The 22,595-nt window shown below is 45.2% G+C and overlaps 1 protein-coding gene across 1 annotated transcript in view; it reads right to left on the reverse strand.

Annotated features, from left to right (window-relative positions):
• cacna2d3a (calcium channel, voltage-dependent, alpha 2/delta subunit 3a) overlaps positions 1–22,595 on the reverse strand; it is a 1,147,786-nt gene that overhangs the window by 581,908 nt on the left and 543,283 nt on the right. Inside the window, exons 6-9 of the mRNA XM_070894764.1 lie at positions 17,255–17,386; positions 5,211–5,271; positions 4,972–5,122; positions 3,202–3,276 (exon numbers count right to left, since the gene is read on the reverse strand). Of these exons, the coding sequence (XP_070750865.1) occupies positions 3,202–3,276; positions 4,972–5,122; positions 5,211–5,271; positions 17,255–17,386 (419 nt within the window). The remainder of the gene's footprint in view (positions 1–3,201; positions 3,277–4,971; positions 5,123–5,210; positions 5,272–17,254; positions 17,387–22,595) is intronic.

Genomic DNA, 22,595 nt, shown 5'->3' on the forward strand with positions numbered 1-22,595 from the left:
TCCATACCCCAGCAACCTATCAAAGAAGATCTTGATCTCCCTCCCTGCATGGATGAAGTAAAGAAAGCCATCAACCAGATGAGTACTGGAAAGGCTCCAGGAAAGGATGGAATCCCTGCCGAAATCTACAAGGCAGTAGGCCCCGCAACTCTCGAGGCCTTTCATGACATAATAACTAGCATCTGGGAAGTTGAAGACATGCCACAGGACTTTTGTGACGCTATGATAGTTTCCCTCTACAAGAACAAGGGCAACAAAGCAGACTGTGGCAACTACAGGGGAATATCGTTTCTGTCCATTGCTGGGAAGATCATCGCCCGCATAGTATTGAACCGACTCGTAGCTAGTGTCTCAGAAGTAAATATTCCTGAAACACAATGTGGCTTTCGACCTGGTCGGAGCACAGCGGACATGATCTTTGCACTCAGACAAGTGCAGGAGAAGTGCATTGAGCAGAACATGGACCTGTACGCTGTATTTATTGACCTTACCAAGGCCTTTGATACTGTCAACAGAGCAACGCTGTGGTCAATCTTAACGAAACTTGGGTGCCCAAGTAAGTTTGTCCACATCATTGAGCTGTTTCATGACAACATGACAGGTGAAGTGCTCTCAGACGGTACAACCACGGCCCCATTTGCCATCTCAAATGGAGTGAAACAAGATTGTGTACTCGCTCCAGTTCTGTTCAACCTATTGTTTACCTACGTCTTGAACTATGTCATAAAAGACTTGGAGTTTGGGGTCTACCTGAAATATCGATTTGATGGTTCACTGTTCGACCTCCGCCGCCTTGCTGCAAAGACCAGAGTACGGAAACGACTCACCCTAGAGGCACTCTTTGTTGACGACTGCGCCCTTATGGCACACAAGGAGTGACCTACAATTCATACTCAGCAAATTTGCTGAGGCAACAGAATTGCTTGGCCTAACCATCAGCCTTAGTAAAACTGAGGTTCTCTATCAGCCTGCCCCTGGCACCACAGCACCTGCTCCCACAGTCTTCATCGGCAGTATACAACTAAAGTCAGTGGACAGCTTCAAGTACCTTGGCAGCACCATATCAAGTGATGGGTCCTTGGACAAGGCGATTGATGCAAGGGTCTGTAAAGCCAGCCAGGCACTTGGTCGCTTGTGCACTAAGGTGTTGAGTCACCACCCACATCCGACTGTCAACTAAACTGTTGGTGTATAGAGCAGTCATTCTCTCATCTCTCCTTTATGGATGTGAGACCTGGACACCCTACAGGCGTCACATCAAAAAGTTGGAAGCTTTCCATAAGCGCAGTCTCAGATCTATACTCCACATATGCTGGCAAGACCGGGTGTCAAACTTTGAGGCTCTGGAGAGAGCACAATCAACTATCATCGAGGTGATGATCAGGCGAGCCCAGTTCCAGTGGGCTGGACATGTCATCCTCATGGATGAGTCAAGGATTCCTCGTCAGCTTCTTCACGGCGAGCTCTGTGAAGGTCAAAGACACCAGGGGCGCCCCCGCAAGCGCTACAAAGATTGCATCAAGGCTAACTTCCAGTACTGTGGCATCCGACCAAAGGACCTCGAGAATACAGCAGATAATAAAATCCAGTGGTGAACCCTCACGAGGAATGCCTGCCAGACCTTCGAAGAAAGCCGATGTCAACGCCTGCGGGACACTAGAGATAGACGACATCAGGTGGCAGTACTGTCAGCATCAGGCACATCGAACTTCCCTTGTCCAATGTGCAAGAGACTATGTGTATCCAGAATTGGCCTATACAGCCACTTGAAGACACATGCCATTGATGATTAGCACATTAGTCTTTGTTGGATACGACAGACTACCAAGAATAGTGACATTAGACCAAAATGACTGGGCCAAAAAATATAAGGAATCACACATTATAGAGCCATTGTGGCAGCAAGAAGACCTTTCACACCTGTCACTCATTCACTTGACAATGTATGTGAGATGGCCGGTTTCACTGTTGACAATAGAAAAAAGCCTTACTTTCTACACACAGGGTTTGAACAGGAAGAACATCAACAGATGGATGAATGAGCGTAATTTGAAGATTTCAATCTCTACAAAAATTGGCTGCTATTTTTACAAAAGTCTGTCACTCCATATTCAGTTTGCTTAGGAAGCACATGCCTGATTTAAGATCACACTACCTTCAATGATAAAATTCTGAGCCTCTGTCACCTTCAAAATGTGACAAAAACAGATATTTGGTTAATTGTGTTGCATATAAAAAAGAGAAGTGGCCTAAAATAAGGAAAGACTTGCCAGCAAAGTGTTTCTGGTTGGCTTTTTTTTTACAAACAGTAAATAATTCATAGCGCATGCAGAAATCAAGCGCAGACAGTGGAAGGAGTGTGCGGCAAACCAGATTCCCACCCACCCTTTCCTTCAACCACTGACTGCCCCACCTGTGACAGAGACTGTAATTCCCATATTGGTGGGAATTGGTACAGTCACCTGACAACTCACTTTTAGAGTGGAAGCAAGTCTTCTTCGATTCCGAGGGACTGCCTATGATGATGAAATAAGTCATAAACTGTAGAAGAATCTATGATTACTTGATTTACATTGTCCAATTATATTTTATATAATGATTAGCATATACGCAATGTGTTGAAATATTATAGATGGCATCAAACTTAATTGGCAACATATAAACAACTGCCTAAAGATCACTGAAGTACCTATTTGGAAATTACATATTTTGACATTGTAGTTTTAATTGATTCTTAATACATTCACTAATTAATATTTTCTCAAGCTATTTATAATTAATAAATTATCAGTAAGCTGTCGTTCTGAGTAACGAGAAGAGTAAACCAGAAGATTTCTATACCAGTTGTGTACATTACTATAATTCAGAAACAAGCTTGTAACGAAACATCTCATGTGAGTGTCCATTTGTAACATTTTGCTAATTTTAATAAATCTTTACCTTAAGGAAGATTAAGTTTCAATTATGTTCTCAATTGTCTCTAATATTGTGTCACAGTATTATTGTCATATATTGTACAGCCTATTATATCTCTAAAACATTCAAACAAACTAATAATGTGGTAATTGTGCTGTATTTTGCACATTTTCCAAATCAATCAATATTTCCAGTACATTGACAATACATGAGTAATCTGAACATAACCTACATTTTGCTTTGATAACGTATTTTATAAAGATTAAAATAATGAGATTAACTTACCTCTTTGTTGTTTCTGTCTGCTTGTACTAAAGTGTCATTTAGGCACGGTTCCACATATTGAAGCTCTTCATTGTACTGAGGAAGAAAATAAACGTATTAAACTTTTCTAAAAAAAAAATCCTGTTTCTGACTTTGCTTGACTAGTGCAATTAAAACAATTTACACTTGGAATTAAATTATCAATGTTTAAAATAAAATTAATTGACCTTTAGAATCACTGCTGTATTCTACTATATTTGTGTGTTTTTAATGTTTTAATTGTGTTCATTGCTAATTTTCATTTTCTCATATGGTACTAGTTTATCAATTGTATTTTTGTTATGTTTGTGTAAAGCAGTTACACTGGAATTTAGGTAAAATTTCCTTCCCCTATCCAGAATTTTTCAAATTCAGACACTGTCTTGTCATTCCCTTATAACTATCTTATGATTTCAACTTGGTTGATGGGCATTTTCTGTGAATACATGAGGTCAAATAAGTGTCATCAGTGCCAGATTAACTAGTTATGATCCCATTAGTGGATAATCTTTTAAAAATTCATTCACAGGATGTGGGCGTCGCTGACAAGGCCGGCATTTATTGCCCATCCTTAATTGCCCTCGAGAAGGTGGTAGTGAGCAGCTTTCTTGAATACAACTGAGTGGCTTACTGGGCCATTTCAGAGGGCAATTAAGAGTCAACCACATTGCTGTGGGTCTGGAGTCACATACAGGCCAGACCAGGTAAGGACGACAGATTTCCGTCCCTAAAGGACATTAGTGAACCAGGTGGGTTTTTCTGACAATCCTGCAGTTTCATGGTCACCATTAGTGACACTAGTTTTTTTCATTCCCGATTTATTTAATTTAAATTCCACAGCTGCCGTGGTGGGATTTGAATTCATGTCTCTGGATTATTAGTCCAGGCCTCTGGATTACTAGTCCAGTAACACAATCACTATGCTACCGTTGCCAATTTTTCAAGCCAATGGGCAGGAGGAAATTTCTCTGGCCAATAATTTTACCAGTGAATCTGCTTAAATACAACACAGGAAATCCTGTTTTGTAGCCATGCAGAATTTTTGCTAAATTATTGAAGGCGAAACTCCTTCTCCTTCGTATGTATATGTCAGGAGATTATTATTTTTTAAACTCAGCTCTTCCTCACTTTCTAGAAACATTAAGATATCCCATGGCAGAAATGTTAGAGAATATGTTGATTGGACTAGAATGTAAATATCTGTTGTAATCCATGTTGTTGCTGCTGGTGCACTAACACCTATTATTCTGTTATTTTGCCCAGGTGCTCAATCCATATGGGAGTGTCGTTATGCTATTCAAATGAGGTAGACATCACAACCAAATCTGGGTGTGTTCTCACACAATGTCCAGATATCTGCACTTTCAAATAGGAGTCACTAGATATTGATGAAGAACAGAAGTTTCCCTCCCTAGTCAGGTGTGTTCAGGCCAAATATAGCACCCCTATTACAACCACAGCTGAGGACAGATTGAGCATTTAACCTGTAATGTTCTGGTATATATGATTTAGTACTACACTGAACGGTGCCTTCATTCATTGGACCATTCTTACATTGTATTTATTAAACACCTGTTCCAGTATATGTAACTTTTAACCACTCTCAATAAGAAAAAGCTTCACCTCATTTTGATTGGTTTTATTGAAATCTGTAATGACTGAAACTGGAGCTTACTATCAGCATTATCTAACTTTTGATCATAATTATCTACACAATCTGAGTTATATTGTGAATAACGCAAAAATACTTACTGCAATAATATTGAAAAAGTCATCTTCTCCAAGTGTGTCAAGGATGGAAGAAACTGTTTGTTTGGCTATTGTCATGCGAAGCCCTTTCATGCTTCCACTGACATCGACTAAAATGATCACATCTTTGGGTGAAGTGGCTGCCTGAATGTACCTGAACAAAAGGGAAAAGGAAAACTGCATCATAGGGTCTCCAAAAAAGATTTAAAACATACGAACAATGGCTGTAAACTATTACCTACCATTTGCGGTTTCTGCAGTCAAATGCAATGACTCCATTTTCATCTGGCTCCCATTTTATACCTATTTTCAAGGAATAAATAGTTAAACAAAATGATGTGAATCAGAAGAAATGGTCTGTATCTTATGAAATTATATATTTTTAAATTTCTCTCATCATTGTTACAATATCATTTTCTATAAGCACAATGAGGTAATAATATCACTGCTGTATGTCCATTTTAGAAAGTGCTTTCCTGCTGCTAGCTGTTTTCCAAAGAGAAACTAATGGGTTCATTGTGCCTGGCTAACAATGCAACATTAACCTGCAGGATGTAAGTGTACACTGAAGGTCGGGAAACATGACAGAGATTTCTTGAAAGGAGCTGGCCACATAAAAATTCAATGAACTGTAACCTTTATAACCACTGATTTCCTTCCCAGTCCTGCAAGTGGTTGCCATGTCTAAATGCGGAACGATATAATGGAGTTGCTACAGCCACCTTCAGGAATCTTAGGGGGAGATTTTCTGCTTGGGAGCCAAACGGGCGTAATATATCTGCGGTGTGTCAATGGCACCCTCTCAATGTGGCAGTCAGGAGCCCCAAAACTGATTTCAGGTTCGGCATCATTACCATCTTGTAACCGGAGCGGTGGGTGCCAAAAGGACGCTCCGATACAGCTTGCCAGATTACTGCAGCCAGCTGACAGGCGAGACCTATTGGGGTATAGAAAATGCCATGGAAGAGGGGGTAGAAGAATGAGCAGACTGGAAGATTTGTGGGTGGCCTGGAGGAGCACTTCTCCTCCTTCTGACCCCACAAACATCTTTTTAAAAACCTTCCCTTTTGGAGAGTCCTTGCAATGCCTGGAGAAAATGTGACTGGCATGCACACTCTGCCTATTTCTCCATGAAGGTTGCAATTAATATCCTAAATCAGGTGTAGGACCTCGATCTATATATTTAAACAGCCTTCCACCTGTTTTGGGTGGGAGTACCAGCAACACCGTGGCTGCAGTGTGTACCAGCTACAAGATGCACTGCAGCGACTCGCCAAGGCTTCTTCGGCAGCATCTCCCAAACCCGCAATCTTTACCATCTAGAAGGACAAGGGCAGCAGGCGCATGGCAACACCACCACCTCCAAGTTCCCCTCCAAGTTATACACTATCCTGACTTGGAAATATATTGCCGTTCCTTCATCATCACTGGGTCACAATCCTGGAACTCCCTCCCTAACAGCACTCCCCCCCCCTTAACCACGCGGGCTGAGGTAGTTCAAGAAGGCAGCTCACCACCACCTTCTCAAGGGCAATTAGTGATGGGCAATAAATGCTGGCCTTGCCAGCAATGCCCACATCCCGTGAATGAATAAAAAAAGCACCCATTTCTTGTTATGACATGATGTGCAATCAGTGTGGATCAAAGAAACTTTATATGGTGACAAAAGTTGGGTCATACGTTCTAAAAACCAAAGTGAGCTGTTAATCTAAACTGCCAAAGTGTTCTTCATAAACAAGCAAAAGAACAGAAGCCATGCAAGCAACAAACAGGAAATTCAAAGCCAGGTAAGTGTCAGGTGAGACACTGAATTAAGTCACAAGCAAAGCCAAATATTACAGAAGCCAATGTTGCTTTAACTCCTGCAACAAAATTTAATTTTTCTATGCCCGAGGAACAGCCAAGTTGAAAAGGTGTTGGGAATGATATTTTATCATGTCGGGACTAGCAGATACAGCAGAAATTAGATGAATAAGCGCACTGCATGAGGGATAAAGCAGAGATTATTCTCACATCATTCAGCCTGACAAGACGATGAAAGTGAAAAGCATGACACAGTGACGGGAAAATGTGATGGCCATTTCACTATCATTAAATTGTCACTGCTCAAAGCGGGTGATCCATCCTGAGCTCCACAAACTGAGGCAGCTGTGGATGAAATCAAACACACAGACAAGAAATTATGTACTAACAGCTACAAGAAGAAATGTAATAGATGCTGAGCACCACCACATAGCAAGCAGAACTGCCCAGCTGTACATGCCAAATGCCACAAGTGGGGGAGAATGGATATTTCACAGAGTTGTATGTTATTTAGTCAAAAGATACATACACCAAAAGAAAATGATTATTATATGATCAGGAGGAAGTGGTCGTGAAAATCGCAGAAGTGCAATAAAAGGCCTGCAAATTAGACCAGAAGCCAGATGTACTGAGTCCCAGCGAATGTTCCTTTTCATGGGGCCTTGTTTGGGGCAGAACCTCAGTCCATCCCAAACATGGTCCCCTGCATTAAAGGATGAGAGGCCAGGGGAAAAGTGACTCGCAAGCTGGGCGTTTTCTCGCCCTGGCCTGGGGTCACCTGGGCAGATGGTACACTGGGTGAAAGAAAGTGTGACAGACTCCCGGCTGATGTAAATAGGGCCCATCTGGGTTTCCAGGTCTGGGTCTTGGCCTAGACTCTGAAGACCGAAGCACGAAGAGTTCACGAATTGACTTCCTTTACAGGGGGGACATTGCCATAGATTGCTGGGCTTGGGAATGCTGTGTGATTTTTGAGCAGCAGACCTCCACCAAAGGACTACCACGCACCCCACCCCCCCGCCCCCACAGCCCCCCCGCCCTCCAACAATAACAGGTGCCCGAGATGTGCCTACACTCAGCAACAATGTTTAAAATAGGGAACCTCCACCTGACTTCACATACTCTGGCAGGGTCAGCAGCACAGGCTTTTAGCAGATGGAATCCAGCAGATACACCAGGATCTAGGATCCATGAGTATTTGGGTCCAATATCCCAAACAAACTGATTTAGTTCTATGTTGGAAATAGGAGAAATGGAAGATAGGGCGATTTAGTTGCAGACATCATGGCCCCGGTTTTCATGAGCCGCAAGGTCCACCCATTTGCCGCCGGTACTTTGCCTGAAAAATTCCTCTAAAAGAGGTGGCAATACCGCCCGGCGGCCAAGTAACAGCTTACGCTGTCAATCTGGGCGACAATGGGTGGAAGCTCTCAATCCTCCCAAGTACCACCGAGGATGGAGCCAGGCCCAGGGAGGGTGGAAGACCTGAAAAGTAAAAAAACATTACCAAAAAAAGCCCACCGGAACACCTTCAGGGGACCCCATCCAGGTAAGCCGCTGTAGAAAATGTTTTTTTAAAGATGTTCACCTTTTCTTGTAGGTCTTCATACCTACCATCGGGGTTAGACCTGCCTCCACGCAGAGGCCCTTCCCCCTGCTGGCGCTGACTCCTGCCCGCACCAAACTGGCAGCTCGGCGGGCGGGGGGCCACTTACGCTACTTGGCTGTCAGAGGACGTCAGCGGGCGGTTCCCGGCGGTACTCCCCTCCCACCCGCTCCAGCCCAAGTAGAAAATGGCGAGGAGAGGAAAACGACAACAAACCTCGGCGGCAGTCGGTGGCAGCAGGCGGTAGGCCACCAATATCGGGGCCCATGACTGGCAACTTTAAGCTTGACCCAGTGCACAAGCCAAAACCATAGCATGTGAGCAGTACAACAGAATGGAGCTAAAGAACTAGAGGGAAGAAATTCGGGAGCTCCCCTTACATGGCGTTAACTTTTAAAAGTTGAATAAATTAGTACCAGGCGCTAATGTGTTTTAGCTTTTAAAAAATTTGGTGTTTATTCTCCAGGAAGGAAGTGGAGTGCTAAATCAAGTGCTCCGCTTCCTTCCTGGAGCCCAAGAGGCAACAAGCAGGGTGGCAGGCGGGCCGTGCTACACAATGGGTCGTGCAGCGCTGCCGCATTGGAAGGCTCCTTCCCTCCCTTAAAGGGAAGGACCATCGCTGCAAGCTCTGCAAAAGAAGGACATACCTGATCCCTGACGGCAGCCGCGATCCAGCCCGAACAGCTACATGTACTGCAGCAGAATGTCGGGCTGATCAATAGCGGGGGAGAAACATGGAAAAGAAATCAGAGAGAGCAATTAAAAAAAAATTCAACTACCTCGGCCACCTCGCCTTTAAGCATCAGCCCCAAAATGCCCGGGCTCCCAATGAATGCCTCCTGCAGCTGCCGGTGTTTTCGCCCGGTGATGCTACAGGGGGTGGAACCGAAGTTCAGGTCCAAGACGCTAGCAGGGTGATGCGCACGGCGATGACATCACGATCTCCGGGCGAAGGAGATCGGAGCCCAAAACCACACCGCCGCCGCTGCAAACCTCCCGCCGAATATGGCACGAGTCGATCTTCTCGCCGCGCCCGGTCGGTAAATGCTTAGTGGCCCATTATCATCTCCTGGAGGCAATAACGGGAGGTGCTAAGGAGGACCAATTTCTAGGCCAAGATGTTTGAGGCATTACCTATTAAACTGATATTTTCCACCAAACATAAAGTAAGACAAGACAGGCAAGAAATACTGGCTGTTTGAGGATAAGTATATGTTTTGAAATTGCAAGTAGCAAATCTTTGCTTTAAACTGAATCTTGGTAAGAACATTTGTATGGAATTAAATCTAGATGCAAAAATTGTCAACTTTATAGGATAAACTCCAATCAGGTTTGTAAATTAATCGATCCCAAGGACTTAACAAAGCAATCATAAGGGCTTAGGCAAAAACTGAAGACATTGCACATAAACTTGCTGATATGCAAGTTTCCTCCGTCCTTGATGCAAAGTCAGGATATCGGCAAGTAGCTCTTGATGAGAAAAGCAGGAGGTTGATGATGTTTAATACTCTGTTTGGATGATTGAGACTTACATGCATGCCATTTGGAATCTCATCAGCACAGAAAGTATTCCAGTGAATAGTCCATGAAGACCTAGCTGGAGTCAAGGTGCGGTTCAATGATATTATGGTGTTCAGAGCTACACAATGCCACACATGAACAAAAACTCTGAGCACTATCAAACAGGCTAGTAGGAAACCGTCCTGAGGATCAATAAGAATAAATGCAAGTCAGTTTCAGAAGTACTGCATTTGGTGCAGACAATTGCTGCCCACAGTCTTGAACCAGATTCTAAAAAGGTTGAAAATGTTTGAAATATGAGGGCCCAAAGAAAAAGAACGGAACTTGGTATGATCGTGGGTATATTAACGATTTTATGGAGTTTGCCCCTTGAAGAATGCAGGTGATGGAGCCCATGCAATCAAATCAAAACGGGGGAAAAAAAGCAAAATACTGCATATGCTGGAAATCTGAAATTAAAACAGAAAATGCTGGAAACACGCTGCAGATCAGGCAGCATCTGTGGAGAGAGGAGGGTAGGGTTACCATTCTGATAAAAAATTGTCGATATGAAATATTAACCTGGGTGGATAGGAGGGAAATACACTTCAGACCCAAGCCTTGCCACCATTTGTATGCAATGGGTGGAAAACCAAAATGGTTAAATCTTAATTGCCCTCTAAAGTGGCCTAGCAAACAAATTGATTGTGTAACAATGGTAAAATATCATGGAACTCCTCACCTAACAGAATTGTGGGGACACCTTCACTACATACATTGTAGCTATTAAAGAAGAAGGTGCACTACAATCTTCTCGGGGCAACTAAGAATGCGCAATAAATGCCTGCCTTGCCAGCAATGCCCACTCCCATGAATGAATTTTTAAAAAGCCCGCCTACTTTGAGTGTGATTTCTGGCAGGCCTCCAGAGGCCTATTTAAAGCAGGATTGCACCTCTTAAAGGCAAGCTGCATTCGCTTCACTGATGTTGCTGACTTTTAGTGCTGCAAACTGGAAGATGAGTCGGAAGCGAGCCCCCAGGTTTTCTGAAGCCTCACTGGAGGTACTGCTTGAAGAAGCGAGAGCGAGGAGTGAAGTTCTCTTTCCTACCAGTGCCAGGAAAATATCAAATATGGGCGTTTACCATGCTTGGATTGGCTGAGATCACCCCCAGGTCCTGGGTTCTAGGTAAGAAACATTTCAATGACCTGACAAAAGCAGCAAGGGGCAGCTCTTAATGTAATGTCCTTACACACTACTATAAATTCACATGAGGCACATTCTGCAGACACGGTCACTCTGTGATCTGAACCTTTATTCACTGAACCAAGAAGTGATGACCCTGCATGGGACCTACCTTTATATACCTGGATGACCAGGTGAGGAGTATCTCCCACAAGTTCAGCCCCTGTGGTCAAGGTGTGCATTTCTTCGGTGGACACAGTATGCAGTATTGTTACATGAAGGTTACAGTTACATGAAGGTTATATACATGACATCACCTCCCCCCAACGTCTTTATGGGGTCAAAGATTAAGTCTTTCAGGTGGTCGACGCTCTCTCATGGAACGCCGCAGTTGGGGCTCTGGTTGTTGAGCCTTGGCATGCGTCCCTGTCACCTGTGGTGATTCCGGGTTGTCCGGGCTGGCTGCAGGGACTGTGCATGCTGCTGAATGTTCTTGTTGCTCGTTCACTGGCGGTGGTGTGGCCAACATCTCATGATCTTCCTCAGGTTCCTCAGTATCCATGCTGAACCTTTTTTTGACATAGTCCAGATGCTTGCGGCATATCTGTCCATTGTTAAGTCTGACCACTATGACCCTATTCCCCTCTTTGCCAATTACAGTACCCTCAAGCGTGATTAAGAACAAATACAGGGTCATCGATTTCTATACATCTCCCCTTTGAGTTACGGTCGTGGCACTCATTTTGGGACTGGCGCTTGCCCTCAACAATGTCTAACAGGACTGGATGAATGAGGGACAGCCAAGTTTTAAGTATACTTTTCATGGGTAGTTCCGCAGGCGGGACCCCCGTGAGCGAATGCGGTCGGGACCTAGAGGCCAGCAGGAGGCGTGATAGGCGGAATTGAAGGGAGGGTCCTTGAATCCTGAGTATGCCTTGTTTAATGATTTGGACCGCACGTTCCGCCTGGCCATTGGAAACCGGCTTGAACGGTGCCGTCCTGACATGTTTGATGCCATTACCCGACATGAATTCCCGGAATTCATAGCTAGTGAAACACAGGCCGTTGTCGCTAAACAGCATGTCCGGCAAGCCGTGGGTCGCAAAGACTGCACGCAGACTATCCACAGTGGTGGATGTCGTGCACGAATTCAATATGATGCACTCGATCCATTTTGAGTACGCATCAACAACAATGAGGAACATTTTGCCCATGAACGGGCCCGCATAGTCTATGTGAATGCGTGACCATGGCCTGGTGGGCCAGGACCACGGGCTGAGTGGGACCTCCCTGGGGGCATTGCTCAGCTGGACATACGTCGTGCACCTGCAAACACAGTGTTCCAGGTCTGAGTCAATTCCCGGCCACCATACATGTGACCGGGCAATGGCCTTCATTAGCACGATGCCTGGGTGCTCGCTGTGGAGTTCCCTGATGAATGCTTCCCTGCCCCTCTAGGGCATGACTACCCAGTTGCCCCATTGTAGGCAGTCGGCTTGGATGGAGAATTCATCCATCCGTCTGTGAAATGGGCTGACCTCCTCGGGGCATGCTCCGTGTGCAGGCGTCCAATCCCCAGTCAGGACACATTTCTTAATCAAGGATAGGAGGGGATCTCTGTTGGTCCAGATTTTGATCTGGCGGGCTGTGATGGGGGAGTCTGCGCTGTCAAAGGCATCAATGGCCATGACCATCTCAGCGCTTTGCTCCGCTGCCCCCTCAGTGGTAGCCAGTGGAAGCCTGCTGAGCGCGTCAGCGCAATTTTCGGTGCCTGGCTGGTGCTGTATGGTGTAGTCATACGCAGCCAGCGTGAGAGCCCATCGCTATATGCGAGCTGACGCATCGCCATTGACAGCTTTTCTGTCTGACAACAGGGATGTTAATGGCTTGTGGTCCGTTTCTAACTCAAACCTTCTGCCAAAAACTACTGGTGCATCTTTTTCACCGCGTAGACACATGCGAGTGCTTCCTTTTCAACCATCCCATGTCCCCGTTCTGCTTGGGAGAGCAACCTGGAGGCATAAGCCACAGGTTAGAGTTGGCCCTCATCATTACTCTGCTGCAACACGCACCCAACCCCATAGGATGATGCATCACATGTCAAAACCAATTTCTTACACGGATTGTACTGGGTCAACAGCTTATTAGAACAAAGCAGGTTCCGCGCCCGATTGAAAGCCTGTTCCTGACAGTCCCCCCAAAACCAATCGCAACCCTTACACAGGAACACTTGTAGCAGCTCCAACAATGTGCTTAAGTTCGGCAGAAAGTTCCCGAAATAGTTCAAGAGTCCCAGAAATGAACGCAACTCCGATGTGTTGCCGGGCCTGGGCGCACGACGAATCGCCTCTGATTTGGATTCCATCTGCGGCAATCCACCTGCCCAAAAACTCGACCTCTGGGGCTAAAAACACACACTTGGACTTCTTCAGTCACAGGCCTACCCGGTCCAGTAGGCGTAGCACCTCCTCCAGGTGTGGAGGTGTTCCTCGGTGTCTCGATCCATGATAAGGATGTCGTCCTGAAATACAATTGTTCCAGGGATGGATTTGAGCAGGCTTTCCATGTTCCTTTGAAAGATAGCGGCCGCTGATCAAATGCTAAACGGACACCTGTTGTAGACAAACAGCCCCTTGTGCGTGGTGATGGTGGTCAGTTCTTCGGCCAGTTCCTGGGTCATGTAGGCTGAAGTGAGGTCCAACTTGGTGAACAGCTTGCCACCTGCCAGCGTGGCAAAAAGATCCTTCGCTCTCAGAAGCGGGTATTGGTCTTGTAGTGACACTCGGTTGATAGTGGCCTTGTAGTTGCCACAGATCCTGACCGAGCCATCCGTTTTTAGGACAGGAACGATGGGGCTTGCCCAGTCGCTGAATTCAACGGGCGAAATTATGCCCTCTCTTTGCAACCTGTCCAACTCACTCTCAATTTTCTCCCGCATCACATACGGCACAGCTCTGGCTTTGTGGTGCACTGGTCTGGCGTCCGGGGTGATGCGTATCACTACTTTAGTACCCTTGAAAGTCCCGACACCAGGTTGAAATAGTGACTCAAATTTCTGTAGGACCTGTGAGCATGAACTTCGCTCCACAGATGAAATGGCGTGCACATCCCTCCATTTCCAGTACATCTTGGCTAGCCAGCTCCTCCCCAAAAGCGCGGGACCATTTCCCGGGACAATCCAGAGTGGCAGCCGGTTCTGAGATCTATTATGTGTGACCACCAACATTGCACTGCTTAGCACTGGGATGATCTCTTTGGTGTACGTCCATAATTGCGTGTCAATGCGTTCTAGTTTTGGGTCTGCTAGCTCTGAGTGGCCATAGTTTCTCGAATTGTTGGACACTCATAAGTGACTGACTGGTCCCTGTGTCCAGTTCCATGCATACCAGGATGCCATTTAATAGGACTTTCATCATCATAGGTGGCGTTTTGGTATATGAGCTGTGGAAGTTTGCCACATGAACCCACTGAACTTCAGCGTCCATTGCTTTGTCCCAAGCATCAACTTGCCTTGCAGACCCCTCTTCTGGTTCATCTGCCTCATAAATTAGCTTCGCTGTGGGCTTCCTGCGCATTCGGGCTAAATGTCCACTGAAGTTACAAATTTTACAGATAAATTGTTGAAACCTACAGATTTTTGCAGCATGTCTGCCCCGCACCTCCAGCATGAGCTGAGATTGTTGTGAACAAAAGGGCTGTTACCAGGCATTCCTCTCTGATTGTCTCTTTGATTACTCTTGAGCACTCTGTTAATGGGTGTTAATGGCCCCATCCCGGGACGCATTGTCCACCGTGATGGCATAAATGTCCGTTCAACCTGCCATTGTCTCTGTTGAGGACCCAGTCTAGAGTCTGTTGCTGCCTGGGTGGTGTCGAATTGCCCTTGCCTGCCTGCGGGTTTCTGAGTCGCGCTTACAATGTTAACTCCCCGATCCATCGCCACGTTGGAAGCAGAGTTGCGCACGTATATTGTCTTGGTTTCCTCCTCCCCTGCCATGAAGGTCTGACCATCAACGCCGCCGCTTCCAAGGTCAAGTCCTTGGTCTCAATTAGCTTTCTGAAAATCCCAGCATGACCAATGCCCTCTATAAAGAAATCCCTTAACATCTCCCCACTGCAGGCGTCTGTGAACTTACAGAGGCTGGCCAAGCGCCGAAGGTCCGCAACGAAGTCCAGTATGTTCTGCCCTTCCCGACGTCGGTGTGTATAGAATCGGTGTCGGGCCATGTGTATACTGCTCGCCGGTTTGAGGTGCTCACCGATCAGTTTGCTGAGCTCCTCAAAGGTTTTGTCCGCCGGTTTCTCGGGTGCGAGCAGGTCTTTCATCGGCGCGTACGTCTTAGGTCCACAGCTGGTCAGTAGATGCGCTCTTCGCTTGTCAGCCACTGCATCTCCCAGCCAGTCCTTCGTGACAAAACTCTGCTGGAGCCTCTCAACGAAATCATTCCAGTCCTCACCAACACAGTACCGTTCCTCTGTGCTACCGGTGGCCATTCTCGTGAGTCGTTGATTCCCGTTTCTCGTCGCCAAATGTAATGTCCTTACACACTACTATAAATGCACACGAGGCACATTCTGCAGACAAGGTCACTCTGTGACCTGAACCTTTATTTACAGGACCAAGAAGTGATGACCCTGCGTGGGACCTCCCTTTATATACCTGAATGACCAGGTGAGGAGTGTCTCCTACAAAGTCACCCCCTGTGGTCAAGGTGTGCATTTCTTAGGTGTATGCAGTATGCAGTGTTGTTACATGAAGGTTACATACATGACACTTAATTTCTCCAACTCTCTCAGTAACACCTGGCAAGAGTACCCCCTCCCCCCCCCACACACACACACACACACACACACTTTGCATTCAGGCTGGTGAGCAGCACTCTGGGTGATGCTCTGCTTCTGATCATTCCACGGTGGGCAGTGTAGCTCTCGCTGGTGCTGCAGTGCAAAGTACAGTGTAAATTCAGCAATAGGCAGCATTGAAGAGACTTTGTAGCCGAAATTGAGAGTCTCAAAGCGACCTGTTAATGCCCATTTGCAGCGGCCATTCTTAAAAATCGAATGGCCGCCGCTTTGGGGTCAACTGGCTGACCCGACCTAAATTCAGGTCGGGGACTTTTCGGCCTCGACCCAATTCCGCCCGATTCTGATGACCGCTGAAAATGAGTCATCAGGGGTTGCATCGCCAACTTTATGAAACAAAAATACTTATCTTCCAATATTCAGCTTCATCTGTCGATCCCCGGCCATGCGGTGCCCCTGACAGGTTTTCTGACGGTGCACCCTCTACAGAATGAATGCAGTCCGGCAGCGCTTAAAGGGGAGGGCCCACTGCCATGGCCGCAATGCAAACATTTTTGCCGGTCGACAAAATACTGTCCCTGGATTCAGCCAGACCGTCAATGTGCACCCCATCTTCAGTGCCAGGCCGTTAGCCCGGCCGAAACCCTCCCTGGTGGCCCAGTGGCTGAAGATTTAAAATAATAAAATATCTCCCCTTTAACGGAGAGGAGAGAGCATGGTGACGCACACGCGCAGTGACGTTACCACTACTCCACCGCTGATTGACAGCAGCGGAGTTCCTGTATGACCGATTTTCAGTCAGTTCGCCTGGCTTTAAGTCAATGGCCTGCTCCCATTACTAGTCATTTCCTGTGGGACTTTGAAAAAAGGTCAAAGTCCTGAAAATGGCTCTAACGACCACGTCGGAGCTCCCAGCAGTAAGTACCTGTCTAAATATCATAGGTGCGGCAGCTTAGTCGTGAAACTTTGCATCCTCTAACAATTAATGAATTACAGCTGTCTCATGAAAGGGAAAGACTATGAATTATGGTCCGTGATGTTTTGTACAGGTGAGAGAATATTAGAACTTAATATACATCCATTTCTAAATAAGATCTTCCCCATAATTGTGCGCATTGGGTGATGGGTAGACCTCAGCCCACCATAATGGTAGGAGACAGCACCACATGTGGAGCTACACTGCAGGTACTGAACATCACATCACTGGTCCCTATGTTAACAATGACAGTGGTACAGGCCTGGGGACATTATATAATCTTTCTATGACTTTGGAAAAGGCCTGGATCTTTCATTTTAATTAAATCCAAACAGTAAAGTTAAATGAAAATATAAATATTATTCCACTTAGCTGTTTTGCAAACATTGTTTAATTCAATAAGTTGTTTCATACCTGGATACTGTCTGAAGAATCCATTGGCACTCCCAAAATATTGCCATATTAGAGAAGGGTCACGTTCAAAATTGTCAACAAAAATTTTGTTTAGTTCTTCAGACCAAGACACTCCATTGACTATGGCAGGGTCTGTAAAATAAGAAAGAACAAATGCCTTTGTCGTGTACACAAAAAAGTATTTCCCACAAAATTCACATCCACACAAGGAGAGTTTCCAATTTCAGTATGACTTTGGGGGAGGATTGTGAATGAAGTTACTGATGGATTGGGGCAAAAAACTGGAGGGTGAGTCACTGTGGGAGCCCCGAAAGCATCACCATAGCAGATCTGTGTAGGTTTCTTGCCTTGCTTTGTCTGTCAGGTTATGGTGCATAATATGGAATTACCTATAATAGAGGGTATGAATAACTTAAAAAGTAGGCCAAAAAAAGCAACAAACAAGACTAAAATGAAATAGAATTTTCCAAGATTTTAGAAGCAAAGGGAGCTGTGCAAATGTCAGCAGTGAGGGGCTGAGCCATGCAGACAGAAAGGTCTCAAGTTCAATCCCAGATCTGTGCTGAGGTTAGCCTTACAATAATTAGCCTCATCTCCTCCAGGTTAGAGGAACAGACAGTTGGTCGAGTCTTCTATTCATCTGCTGGAAGTACTCAAGTGTGGACAGAAAAGATTGACAAGAATGGATCCGGGATGAGGAACTTCACTTATGTGGACAGACTGGAGAAGCTGGAGTTGTTCTCCTTAGAGCAGAGGAGATTGAGAAGATATTTGATTGAGGTGTTCAAAATCATGAGGTCTAGTCAGAGTAGATAGAGAGAAACTTTTCCCATTGGCAGAAGGGTCAAGAACCAGAGGACACAGATTTAAGGTGATTGGCAGAAGAACCAAATACGACATGAGAGAAAACATTTTTACACAGTGAGTGGTTACGATCTGAAATGCACTGCCTGAAAGAGTGATGGAGGTAGATTCAATCCTGGCTTTCAAAAGGGAATTGGATAAGTATCTGAGGGAAAAAAAAATGCAGGACCACGGGGAAAGAGCGGAGGAGTGGGACTAGCTGAATTGCTCTCGCAGAGAGCCGGCACGGGTTCGACAGGCCGAATGGCCTCCTTCTGTGCTGTAACCATGCTGTGATTCTATGACATTTGGTGAGGTCAGAATTGGACTGCAGTCAAAAAATCAGCCTCATTGATAAGGTTCACTCGAGTGTGGTACTCTAGGGTGCTTGGAGTCAATTCTTCTAGGAAAGGAATAGAGGAGAGAAAATTGATGAGAACGGAGAAAAAAAATAGTGTTGAGTTGAGATATTATGTAAAGTTAGTTGTAGCCATAGAAGATAGACAGATCAGTTCAGAAATCTGTATTATTGACCTCCGATTGCATGTGAACTATATACAAGAAATGATGGCACCTTCGCACAGATCCCTGCTAACTGCAAAATCCTAGTGTTCCTTGAATGTAAAGCATTAACACTATTGCAGTTAAATGCAATATATTCGATCATATCCATGGAGGATAAGCTGCGCTGTCAAAAACGATTGAAAATACATTCAAGCAGCACACCAGTAAATAGAGTTGGTCCTAATAAACAGGAGCTTCTAGCAAAATATGCAACTTGGGCTATCTGCCAAAGAAAGACAGAATTCTTTCCACATTTCCCAATTCAGGCAATTATCCTTGTCCTTTATCAGGACAGAGCTGATTTTTATGTTGTATATCTGCAAACTCAGTTGTGTGTGCAACAACACTGCGTTTTATGTGATATTCACACAGTGGAGAAAAAACTGTCAAGAGCTGAGATGATCAGTAAATATGTATCTTTCTATGGGATTGCTTATAAATTTTAATGGTCATTACATAATTCAATAAAGCAAAGAACTATTAAATTTGTACTTGAGCTTCCATTTTTGAACAAATCATTTTCTGTGCATAGTTATAAAGTGACTACATCTGACAGGGGCACTGAAGCATTAAATTGAATGTGTTTGCTGGAGATACTGTACTTGTCCTAAAATTCAGCCGTTATTCAGTTTGGTGAAAGGATCCAAAATTATGCATATTTTCAACTGTATAAATTACCTAACTCTGAAGGCAGAGCTGAAATTTATCTCAGGATCTCTTTTATGAAATAAAGTGCTGAAAAGCATTAAAATTATGTGTGAATCCATTATCTTTTTGCCTTTTTTGTTAATATTTTGAGTAGTTTTGTGAGTACTGAAGACATCATTACCTGAACTGCCTTGTAGCTTAACGGTGTTATTTTTTTTTAGCATCTTCGACCAGGCAAACATCCCCAGCATTGAAGCACTGACCACACTTGATCAGCTCCGCTAGGTAGGCCACATTGTTTGCATGCCAGACACGAGGCTCCCAAAGCAAGCGTTCTACTCGGAACTCCTCCACGGCAAACGAGCCAAAGGTGGGCAGAGGAAACATTACAAGGACACCCTCAAAGCCTCCCTGATAAAGTGCAACATCTCCACTGAGACCTGGGAGTCCCTGGCCAAAGACCGCCCTAAGTGGAGGAAGTGCATCCGGGAGGGAGCTGAGCACCTCGAGTCTCATCGGCGAGAGCATGCAGAAATCAAGTGCAGGCAGCGGAGAGAGCGTGCAGCAAACCTGTCCCACTCTCCTTTTCCCTCAACAGCTATCTGTCCCACCTGTGACAGGAACAGTGGTTCTTGTATTGGACTATTCAGCCACCTAAGGACTCATTTTAAGAGTGGAAGCAAGTCTTCCTCGATTCCGAGGGACTGCCTATGATAACGGTGTTATGTAGCTTTACATTATTTCTAATTTTGAATAAAGAAATTTACCAGATATCTTTAAAAAAACTAAAGAAATGAAAAATGGAATGGAAAACAAACCCAAAATATATGTGCGAAGAAAGGAAACAATGAACATAAGGGGAAAGAACAAGCTATGCTAATGGGAAAGGAAACAATGTGAAAAAGAGATCAATTCAAATGTAAAGAGATTAAGATGCTTTGTTAATGATTCCCAACTCCAGCTTGTTTCAGTTCTAGCAAGAAAACAGAAAGAAAGGCTTGCATTTATATAGCTTCTTTCACGATCACTGGACGTCCCAAACGCTTTACAGCCAATGAAGTACTTTTGAATTGAAGTGTAGTCATTGTTGTAATGTAGGAAATGTCAATTTGCACACAGCAAAGTCCCAGATCTTAACCAGATCCTCTGTTTTCGTGATATTGGTTGAGGGATAAATATTGGCCATGACACAGAGGAGAACTTTCCTGCTCTTCTTCAAGTAGTGCTATGGGATTGTTTACGTCCACCTGAGAGGGAAGACGGGGGTTAACATCTCATATGGGCAACAGCACCTCCAACAGTGTAGCAGACCCTCAGTACTACACTGGGGTGTCTGCTTAGATTTTGTGCTCGAGTCTGTGGAGTGGGGCATGAACCTGCAACCTTCTGACTCAGAGATGAGAATGCCACAACTGAGTGACTCTTGACATCTGCATCATAAGCAAATCAAACTGCCATAATTTTGAGTTTCATTAGTTTGCTTTCTTCTTCGCTGCTGGTGGGTCCCTCCTGTTTATTGAGCATAATGCAGAAATACAGAAAAAAATCTGAATCATTATTACACCAGGCTGAAGAAGACCACAGAGATAAATTTACAAGTCCATGTTGCTGGGGTGTGCAGTTCCCCATTGCCAGAAGAATTTCAAATTTATCCAAATCTTTCCTTGATGGTGGAAAGGAAAACTAAAAGCAAAGGAAATAATTTTTAAAAACTGAAGGAAAAAAACACAAGACAAAATAGACTGGAACCAACAGAAACTAGCAAAAAACAAGCGGGCAACTCTGCATGCACAATCTTGTGAAAATAAGGGGAGGCGAAATTGCCCCTTTTTATAGCCCTGCTAATGCGGCGCAAGTCAATTTCTGCCCGGGGTAGGAGGGCGCTACTCCGTCCCGGGAAATTGCCCGGAAAGTTGTGGAGGTGCTGCACACATCGTACCAACCCCTTAATGCTGGCGGACATCAATTCTTGGGGAGTGATTAAAGGGGTGTGCGCCAGCACCCCGGGCTGCTATTTTTTTTTGTTGGCCGACTCTTGGGTTGGCTCGTCTTGGCTGCTGGGCTGCTAGCCATGTTGCTAACGGGGCTATAAACAGGGGCAATTTTGCCCCCCCTAATTTTCACAAGATTGCGCAGGCAGAGTTGCTGCCCTGGTGGCACAGTAGGTGGTCATCAGAGGCCGTGTAGATTGCACAGCGGTCCTCTCTTTCAATCAAAGGGAAGGGGCAGTGAAGCACGTAAGCGCTTCGCAAAGCTTCCGCGTAGCGCTGAACATTTCACCCCAGTAGCGCCCCGGGACCCGCCTCTAAAGGAAGCGGAGCGTCGCAGATTCCAATCCGCTTTCATTCAGGGGCAGTAAGGGCAATTCCGCGTCGGGGGCGGGACTTCCGCGCCGGCCACTAAAAGTCCCGGCCCGGGAAGGAAACTGCCCCCAATCGGGGCGCGGGGCAATTTCACCCCCAAGATTCTTCTGTGGTGTGGGGCCTTAAAAAAATTCTGGCTATATTGCTCACCTCTACATGTAAACTGAACTCTCCCTGAAGCCCGCAGCCCCCTCCCCACCCCCACCCCCACCGGCCCACCCACCAACTTTCCTAAGTAGCTAAGGAATGTAATGGCCAGTGGCAGCATATACCACCAGAAGGGACCATTAACATTTAATATCAGCACTGCTTTGCCTCTTTGGCTCCTTCAAAATTCGCCTTGGTGACTCCAGAGGCACCAGCACATCTTGGTTTATATTAGTGCTGCCTCCAAAGATTGTGCTGTAATACAGGCGCAATATAAAAATGTAGATAAATAACATCCAACAACATGTTTACAGCCACAAGCCACAAGCAGAAGAATCTGTTTAGTTTGACAATGAAATAATTTTAAATAGGTGAGATGTCATCAAGCTCTTCACAAATATATATTGCTTATTTCATGTATAGCCAATATACCATGTTTATCATGACTGTATTTATCTTCTGTGAAATTTACAAGTGGTTCCATCTGCACCTAATCTACTCCAGCTGCAGTGACAATAACAAAAATGATGACCTTATGTCAGCAGTGTTAATAAAAAGCCTTTGCTTAAGTACGCAGTCAGCATATATTGAAAAAGCCCTGCTTCATTCAATTAAAATGTCAAAAGTTCTGAAAAGCATAATACTGAAAAAGGACTTTTAAGAACATCAGAAATTGTCATGTATGTATGCTTGGATTTAGGTGGCACTATAGGTGGCGCCACTGTCGGAGGTCATTGGGCTGTGTGCACGTGTGCGGCCCAGGTATAAAAGGCCAG

Source organism: Pristiophorus japonicus, chromosome 12 (genome assembly GCF_044704955.1).
Source record: "Pristiophorus japonicus isolate sPriJap1 chromosome 12, sPriJap1.hap1, whole genome shotgun sequence".
In the NCBI taxonomy this organism is placed as follows: Eukaryota; Metazoa; Chordata; class Chondrichthyes; family Pristiophoridae; genus Pristiophorus; species Pristiophorus japonicus.